At 31.4% G+C, this 10306-nt stretch overlaps 1 protein-coding gene across 1 annotated transcript in view; it reads right to left on the bottom strand.

Moving 5' to 3' along the window:
* Window positions 1–8196: 8196 nt before the first annotated feature.
* The window catches only part of LOC139849635 (uncharacterized), a 33529-nt gene continuing 31419 nt past the window's right edge, over window positions 8197–10306 (bottom strand). Inside the window, exon 3 of the mRNA XM_071839269.1 lies at window positions 8197–8349. Within this exon, the coding sequence (XP_071695370.1) occupies window positions 8197–8349 (153 nt within the window). The remainder of the gene's footprint in view (window positions 8350–10306) is intronic.

Genomic DNA, 10306 nt, shown 5'->3' with positions numbered 1-10306 from the left:
ATTAATATATCACATAATATTCACATGTTAAAAATATACAGTTTCCAACAAAATTTGTTAAGCAATCATTTTTCAAGTAAACACGGTCGAAGTCCAGACTCACTAATGCATCCTAACAAACTCGATAAGACACACTAATGCAAAATTCTGGTTCTCTAAGACCAACGCTCGGATACCAACTGAAATGTCCCGTTCATATTGATTATAAACGTTCCATATTAATTGATTTCGTTGCGAGGTTTTGACCTCTATATGAGACGTTTTTCAAAGACTGCATTCATTTTTAAAACAACCATAACCTTTATTTTATCAATAAAGGTTTCAAAAGCATTACGTAGATTATCAAATAATGATAATCTAAAATATACTGTTTACACACGACCATTACATAATGGTTTACAATAGAAATATATTACATCAACATATGTTTCTTGAATGCAGTTTTTACACAATATCATACAAACACGGACTCCAAATCTTGTCCTTATTTTAGTATGCAACAGCGGAAGCTCTTAGTATTCACCTGAGAATAAACATGCTTTAAACATCAACAAAAATGTTGGTGAGTTATAGGTTTAACCTATATATATATCAAATCATAACAATAGACCACAAGATTTCATATTTCAATACGCATCCCATACATAGAGATAAAAATCATTCATATGGTGAACACCTGGTAACCGACATTAACAAGATGCATATATAAGAATACCCCCATCATTCCGGGACACCCTTCGGATATGATATAAATTTCGAAGTACTAATGCATCCAGTACTTTGGATGGGGTTTGTTAGGCCCAATAGATCTATCTTTAGGATTCGCGTCAATTAGGGTGTCTGTTCCCTAATTCTTAGATTACCAGACTTAATAAAAAGGGGCATATTCGATTTCGATAATTCAACCATAGAATGTAGTTTCACGTACTTGTGTCTATTTTGTAAATCATTTATAAAACCTGCATGTATTCTCATCCCAAAAATATTAGATTTTAAAAGTGGGACTATAACTTACTTTCACAGATTTTTACTTCGTCGGGAAGTAAGACTTGGCCACTGGTCGATTCACGAACCTATAACAAATATGTAAATATATATCAAAGTATATTCAAAATATATTTACAACACTTTTAATACATTTTGATGTTTTAAGTCAGCTGTCCTCGTTAGTAACCTACAACTAGTTGTCCAACATTAGATGCACAGAAAAAAATTGATATATATTATCTGAATCAATCCACGACCCAGTGTATACACGTCTCAGGCTAGATCACAACTCAATATATATATATTTTTGTAATCAACCTCAACTCTGTATAGCTAACTTCCTCATTACTGCATATAGAGTGTCTATGGTTGTTCCAAATAATATATACACATGGGTCGATATGATATGTCAAAACATTTGTATACGTGTCTATGGTATCCCAAGATTACATAATATATTAGAATATATGTATAATACAATATAAGTTAGCTAGGATATGATTAATATAGATTTGTTACCAATTTTCACGTTGCTACAACAAGAAAAATTATCCAATCTTGTTTTACCCATAACTTCTTCATTTTAAATCCGTTTTGAGTGAATCAAATTGATATGGTTTCATATTGAACTATATTTTATGAATCTAAACATAAAAAGTATAGGTTTATAGTCTAAAATATAAGTTACAAGTCATTTTTGTAAAGGTAGTCATTTCAGTCGAAAGAACGACGTCTAGATGACCATTTTAGAAAACATACTTCCACTTTGAGTTTAACCATGATTTTTGGATATAGTTTCATGTTCATAAGAAAAATCATTTCCCCAGAAGAAAAACTTTTAAATCAAAGTTTATCATAGTTTTTAATTAACTGACCCAAAACAGCCCGCGGTGTTACTACGACGGCGTATGTCCGGTTTTACAGTGTTCTTCGTGTTTCCAGGTTTTAAATCATTAAGTTAGCATATCATATAGATATAGAACATGTGTTTAGTTGATTTTAAAAGTCAAGTTAGGAGGATTAACTTTTGTTTGCGAACAAGTTTAGAATTAACTAAACTATGTTCTAGTGATTACAAGTTTAAACCTTCGAATAAGATAGCTTTATATGTATGAATCGAATGATGTTATGAACATCATTACTACCTCAAGGTTTCGGGATAAAGCTACTGGAAATAAGTAAAATGGATCTAGCTTCAAAGGATCCTTGGATGGCTTGAAAGTTCTTGAAGCAGAATCATGACACGAAAAACAAGTTCAAGTAAGATTTCCACTCGAAATAAGATTGTTATAGTTATAGAAATTGAATCAAAGTTTGAATATGAGTATTTCCTTATATTAGAAAGATATCTTACTGTAAATAAGAAAGATTTCTTGAGGTTGGATGATCACTCTACAAGATTGGAAGTAAGCTAGCAAACTTGGAAGTATTCTTGATTTTATGAAACTAGAACTTGTAGAATTTATGAAGAACAATTAGAACTTGAAGATAGAACTTGAGAGAGATCAATTAGATGAATAAAATTGAAGAATGAAAGTGTTTGTAGGTGTTTTTGGTCGTTGGTGTATGGGTTAGATATAAAGGATATGTAATTTTGTTTTCATGTAAATAAGTCATGAATGATTACTCATATTTTTGTAATTTTATGAGATATTTCATGCTAGTTGCCAAATGATGGTTCCCAATGTGTTAGGTGACTCAAATGAGCTGCTAAGAGCTGATCATTGGAGTGTATATACCAATAGTACATACATCTAAAAGTTGTGTATTGTACGAGTACGAATACGGGTGCATATGAGTAGAATTGTTGATGAAACTGAACGAGGATGTAATTTTAAGAATTTTTGTTAAGTAGAAGTATTTTGACAAGTGTCTTGAAGTCTTTCAAAAGTGTATGAATACATATTAAAACACTACATGTATATACATTTTAACTGAGTCGTTAAGTCATCGTTAGTCATTTCATGTAAGTGTTGTTTTGAAACCTTTAGGTTAACGATCTTGTTAAATGTTGTTAACCCAATGTTTATAATATCAAATGAGATTTTAAATTATTATATTATCATGATAGTATGATGTATGAATATCTCTTAATATGATATATATACATTAAATGTCGTTACAACGATAATCGTTACATATATGTCTCGTTTCAAAAAATCATTAAGTTAGTAGTCTTGCTTTTACATATGTAGTTCATTGTTAATATACTTAATGATATGTTTACTTATCATAATATCATGTTAACTATATATATATCCATATATATGTCATCATATAGTTTTTACAAGTTTTAACGTTCGTGAATCACCGGTCAACTTGGGTGGTCAATTGTCTATATTAAACCTATTTCAATTAATCAAGTCTTAACAAGTTTGATTGCTTAACATGTTGGAAACATTTAATCATGTAAATAACAATTTCATTTAATATATATATATATATATATATATATATATATATATATATATATATATATATATATATATATATATATATATATATATATATATATATATATAAACATGGAAAAGTTCGGGTCACTACAAATACCGGTGTGAAAACGTGACTTTTTAGCTGATATCAAATATCCCACACTTAGACTTTGTTTGTCCTCAAGCAAACTTCTTATTTTTACTCAAGAAATCTTTTTTGGAGTTTCATTTCTATTAGCCTAAGCGGTTTGCTTTTTATTATAAGTGCGCAAAAAATAAAGTAAGTTATCTATGTTAGGGATAAAACTATCTCTGCAAGCATGCTTCATGGGTCACTTAAATCACACAAGTTTTTAGGGTTCCCTATAGATCTAAGAATCGAATTCACTCATAGCCAGTCATGTTACACCTACTGTCATAGGCTTGATAAAGACTCAAATCATTGCAACTAATGCAAAAACAGTAATAACCATAGCTTATAGGTCATTTTTCAATTAAGAAGGATGCAAATTTTAGAGTGGTGATGAAGTTATTTTAAGGGGTGAGAAAGGGTAATATAGTCTTTTTAAAGACTTATATTCTGAATTTCGAAAATGAAAGATAGATAGGAGTGCTGATATTTTTGAGAAGCACTTTTGAACTTTTCTCCTTTTGGGGTGATAGACATTATGAGGTCGAGTTCTTCTTCGGCGTTTCTCTTTATAAGTTCTGCTCCTTTTCTCAGAACTTTTGAAATACACATTTTTTTAGAGATTTTATCTCGAGAAACTTTTTGCCAGTAAAATTTTTGCAAGACCTTTACCATGATACTTGGGAAGTTTATAACATCGGGTTTTCGGAAAGAATCTCATTTTCTGGATTTTTTGAGTGATAGTAAAGATGATGTGGATGTGGTAAAAGTGGTGAAGGGTGTGAGAGGTTTACTTGACAAATGGCTAGCTCTTCTGATTATACACGAATCACATTTCATTACTTGGAAATTCAGATCAAGAGCAAGTTCTGATTCTGAGTATAGACATCGGCACTCTTAACGGAAAACAGTGAAGCATTAAAGATGAATGCTTATATGGTCTTATTTGGGTGCCTCACCATAATCAATTTAGGTCGACAATGCCTAGTCATGCAATGCTCTATTAGAGATTCATTTCTTCCCAATAAGATTTCTACCTTACTTAAGCCTTAATTTTTATTTACAAACGTTTTTGGTTTTCGAAAGTACTTTTTCGGAAAGACTTTATTGTGTTAAAATTTTTGAAATTTGACTTAAGAATTTGGAATCTTTGTAATGGGTTATTTTAATACAGCATAAAAATATTATACCAACATCCCACACTTAGACGGACGTTGTCCCCAATGTTCCTAGTGTATCTGATGTTATGCGAGGTGTATACGAAAGAGTTATATTTTTATTGCGAAATACTATTAAATACGATACAATTTTACACAAGTTATTTATTTATTTATAGAGTGGATATACTTAAACCTTGCTACAACACTATAGACAGTGTACCTAATCGTAAAGTAGTGTAGTTTTTAGTAAGTCAGGTTCGTTCCGCAGAGAGCTAGCCGAGTTTAACGCTATATTTATTTTAAACTATATTTGTATCAATATATATATATAAGTAATATTATTATTATTATTATAAAAGGGGGCTTTTACCGTTTAGTGACCGGTTTGTCGATTTTATGTCTTAAGTCACAATTAAAACCTAATGTAAAATATTAAATATAAATACAACTTAATTTAAAGCATAAAGTAAATGACGATAAATAAAAGTGCGATAATTAAAAGTGCGATAAATAAAATGATGATAAATAAAATTGCAATAATTAAAAGTACGATGAGATATAAAATAAAGGAATTATGCTTATTTAAACTTCCGTAATCATGATGTTTGACGTGTTGATTTTAATTTATTACCATGGGTTAATTGTCCTTTGTCCTGGATTATTCGATATGTCCATCTGGTTTTATCCATAATAGTCCATCGGTCATAATTATAAAGTGCAAGAGTCTTCGTCAAATTAATCTTATTACCCGAAGTTAAATATTCTAACTAATTGGGGATTCGAACTGTAACAAGGTCTTAATAATTTATTTAATGAATACACCAGGTTATCGTCTGCGTGTAATCCAAGGTTTTAATACTTTGTTAACAATTACACCAATTACCCTTGAGTAATTCACCCCTATTTTAATGAGTCCAGTGACTATTAATCCATCCCCGTGTCCGGTCAAATGAACAATAATTTGTATTTATAAATATCATGCCCACTGTACCCGATTAAGCGTATGTGGTTATATATAGATACGTCAAATTGTAACCTTTATATTAAATTAACGAGGTATCGTTCAGTTAATATAAAGCTCATTAATAGCCCATAGTCTAATTTCCACAAGTGTCGATCTTTTGTCCAAACCCCAATTATGGTACAAAACCTAATAACCCAATCTTTAATATTTAGCCCAACATCACGATTACTTCGATTTAAATAAGCATAATAATAAATTAGCTACGAGACATTAATTTAAAAAGGTTGAACATAACTTACAATGATTATTAATAGCGTAGCGTTACACGGACAGAATTTCGACTTACAAACTTAATATATTCGCCAACATAACCTTATTATTATTAAACTTAAGTTAAAATTATAATTATAAAATATAAATATAAATATATATATATATATATATATATATATATATATATATATATATATATATATATATATATATATATCGTATATGATATGAGAAAGGAAAAGAAAAAGGTGTGTTGAAATCGATCAGAATGCGCGGCCTTTTATAGGCCCACTTTAAACTGTTGTGCTCCGCGACTGCGGTCCTTTTCTTCATCACAGCTGATTCCAGCTCACCATAGTGATTTAAACGTGGGCTGCTTTTAATTATAATATATAATAATATATATAATTAATTATATATTATATTATATTCTTGTGCATAGTTGGCTTGTAATTTTTGGTCCGTTGCGTCGCGTGCTGATATTGGTTCATGTCTCGGTTCCGGATTTTTGAACGCCTTTTCGTATAATTTAATATCTTGTACTTTGCTTTTTGTGGCTTGTACTCTTGTAATTTCTATACGTTTCTCATCAATAATTTGAACCACTTGGATTGTACTTTTTAGCTTTTTGGTCGTTTGCGTCTTCAAATCGTCGAATCTGTCTTTTGTCTTCACCTTTTATTATTTAAACGAATATCACTCGTAAATAGAACAATTGCAACTAAAAGCTTGTCTTTCTTGAAGGATAATGCTATGAAATATGTGTTCATTTTTGGCATTATCAGTATCCCACACTTAGGAGTTTTAGTTAAAGATTTTTGGGAATATTTGTCTAGTGTTTATTTGGGTTGGAATCCCACACTTGGTGATAAGCTAGGATGTGGCATAATTAAAATTTGAGCTAGTAACAAGTGGAAAGGAATGAGTACTCCTCAGCGGATTGTCGTGGTTGCTTGAGGAAACTGGCTGGCTTGTGAAGGCAGGTTGTTTCAGCAATCTTGGAAGTTACGCCCTTTATTGATCGGCTTATTCGTCATCCTTTATTGTTCTACTCTAATTTATTGAACGGGTTGCCTCCAGAGAAGCGCTTTTGTTTAAGGTCGTTGGCTCGACCATTATGATGCCTAAAAAGCATACAATCCCCTCAAGTAGTTGTAATCGTGGTCTTCTCGAGGGAATGTGTAACACCGTGCATTTTTTTTAAATCACAGCGGAAACATAAACATATATTATATTTACAAACATATTTAAGTGATTAACTAAGGTTTAGTTATTACAGTCATCCAGGTGTTACGTTAACCAAAAGCTTTTACACACATATAGGTATCAAAATATAAACATCAGAGTGTAGCCTGTCAAACATATCCCTAAAGCAACCACTCCCAAAACTATAGCATGCAAAGCTTAACCTGCAAAGGAGGAACTGTGGGGGGTTAGCATAAAGCTAGGTGAATAGAATTATCCTAACAGTCATAGGTATCTAGTATCAAGCTAAGCACAATTGAATAACAGCAAATAAACCATCAGCATAGTAACAGAGGATCAGCGGCTGTACAATCCATTCCACACCTAGCTGATCGGACTAGAATTTACCGACAGTTCCTGTTACTGTCTCCCTCGTATAGTAATTCGAACGCAGGGGATGCGTTATTCAATACTATACTACACGAATAGTAACACTTTTAACCCAACCTCATAACCCAAGGTTGACCTCTGCCCAGCCTCCAAAACCAAAGGCTGGATGTCGAAAACTATCCGACACTACCCAGGTGCACATATATGCATTAATCAATATAGTATATCATATACTCATCAAATCAGGTATACAATGTAGGACATCAGTAGCATAACCCGCTACTTCATACATATAAAAGTTAGGACAGTCCCACTCACCTGATAAACAACAAGAACTCAGAAGTCTTATATTATTGAGCCTTCTCCGTTCCCTTATTACCTGAGAATATCATATCTCAAGTTAGCACATATCTAATCAATAATATCATCAATTCATATTCTAAACAACATCATATAGCCTAATATATCCATATATGACAAGTTTATATGGTTCCCCATCCAATTACAACTCTCCCACGCGTGTAGAACGAGGCATACGCGCTATCCCATCATTTTGACCCAAATTAAATTTTGATTCAGTGTTTTAAAACTTCACCATTAGAAATTAAATCTCATTACATTTCCAATGGTAGTTTATTCATCAAAAACAGAGATACAGTTTGAAAGTTACGATCAAAACAAGTTTTCCAAAAAGCTGCCAGATTGCAACCACGCGGGAGCACTTGCAACCGCACGGTTGCACCTACAACTGCTCGGTTGCACCCTGCAACCGTACGGATGCACCCAAAATGGCCCGGATACACTCCATAACAGTACAGATGCATCCTGCAACCGTACGGGAGCTGTTCATCAGCATCAGGTCGCTGTTTTCGTCATTTTGAGCCCCAAATCTCGTTTTTGCACTATTTTGACACTACAAATCACTTAGGAAACATATATAACTCATATACAAACGTTTTATAACATCAATTTGACATAAACAAGACATTCAAATCACTTTTTGACACAAAATCCACTTTTACCAAAACCTAAACAAAAACCCATTTTGCAAACTGATTTGGCTATGAAAATCTGATTAGTTTACCTTGTTGGATTCGTGAAATCACAAGGAATGATTTCCCAACTTCAATTTAACACAAAAACGAGAATCAAGGGTTAGGGTTTATGAGGATTTGATGTCAAAGCTAAGGGGTATAAAATACTATTAAATTTTAGCAGGAAAATACTATTAAATATGATACAATTTTTACACAAGATATTTATTTATTTATAGAATGGATATACTTAAACCTTGCTACAACACTTATAGGCAGTGTACCTAATCGTACAGTAGTGTAGTTTTTAGTAAGTTCGGTTCGTTCCACAGGGAATCTTTTAATCAAAGCTTAACGCTATATTAGTTTTAAATTATGAAAATACAAATATATAAATAAGTAATATTATTATTATAAAAGGGGGGGTTTTACCGTTTAATGACCGGTTTGTCAATTTTAAAACTTTAGTCACAGTTAAAACCAAATGTAAAATATTAAAAATAAATACAAGACTTAATTTAAAGCGTAAAGTAAATAACGATAAAGAAATTGCGATAAATAAAAGTGCGATAAAATAAAATTGTGATAATTAAAAAGTACGATAATTAAAAGTGCAATTAAATACAATAACAATAAATAAAAGTGCGATAATTAGAAGTGCAATTAAATATAAAATAAAGGAAATTAAATATGAAATAAAAGAATTATGCTTATTTAAACTTCCGTAATCATGATGTTTGACGTGTTGATTTTATTTTTATGCCCATGGGTTAATTGTTCTTTGTCCTGGATTATTTAATATGTCCATACGAATTTGTCCATAATAGTCCATCAGCCATAAATATAAAGAGCGAAAGCCTTCGTCAAATTATTCTTATTCCCGAAGTCAAATATTTCAACTAATTGGGGATTCGAATTGTAACAAGGTTTTAATACTCTGTTTAATGAATACACCAGGTTATCGACTGCGTGTAAACCAAGGTTTTACTACTTTGTTAACAATTACACCAATTACCCTTGAATGTAATTCACCCCTATTTCAACAAGTCTATTAACTATTAATCCAGTTCCGTGTTCGGTAAAATGAATAATTATTGGTATTTATAGATATCCCGCCCACCGTACCCAGTCAAGCGTATGTGGTTATATATAAATACGTCAAATTATAAGTTTGTATATTAAATTAATAAGGTATTGTTTAGTTAATATAAAACCCATTAATAGCCCATAGTCTAATTTTCACAAGTGTCGTTCTTTTATCCAAACCCCAATTATGGTACAAAGCCCAATTACCCAATTTTAGTAATTAGCCCAACATCATGATTACTTCGATTTAAATAAGCATAATAATAACTTAGCTACGAGACATCAATGAAAATAATATAAACATAACTTACAATGATTAAAAATAGCGTAGCGTTACACGGACATAATTTCGACTTACACCCTTACAACATTCGCTAACATACCCTTATTATTAGGATTTAAAATTAAAATTAAAATTAAAATATAAAATATATATATATAATTACGTATATATTGAGAGAGAGATAGATTATATGATATTAAAAGCGATCAAACTGCGTTGCCTTTTATAGGGATTTGAGTCCAGGGAAGCTCCGCGACTCGCGTAATTTTTGCACTGTAAACTCCGCAACTCGCGGAGTTCGTTTTTCCAGCTCACACTAATTTGGAACCTTTCTTGCCGACGATTTTTAAATATATTATAATATATATTTAAATTTTAA

This window comes from Rutidosis leptorrhynchoides, chromosome 5 (genome assembly GCF_046630445.1).
Source record: "Rutidosis leptorrhynchoides isolate AG116_Rl617_1_P2 chromosome 5, CSIRO_AGI_Rlap_v1, whole genome shotgun sequence".
Taxonomy (NCBI): Eukaryota; Viridiplantae; Streptophyta; class Magnoliopsida; order Asterales; family Asteraceae; genus Rutidosis; species Rutidosis leptorrhynchoides.
Note: the sequence above shows the minus strand (reverse complement) of the source record. Positions and strands in the feature narration are given on the sequence as shown.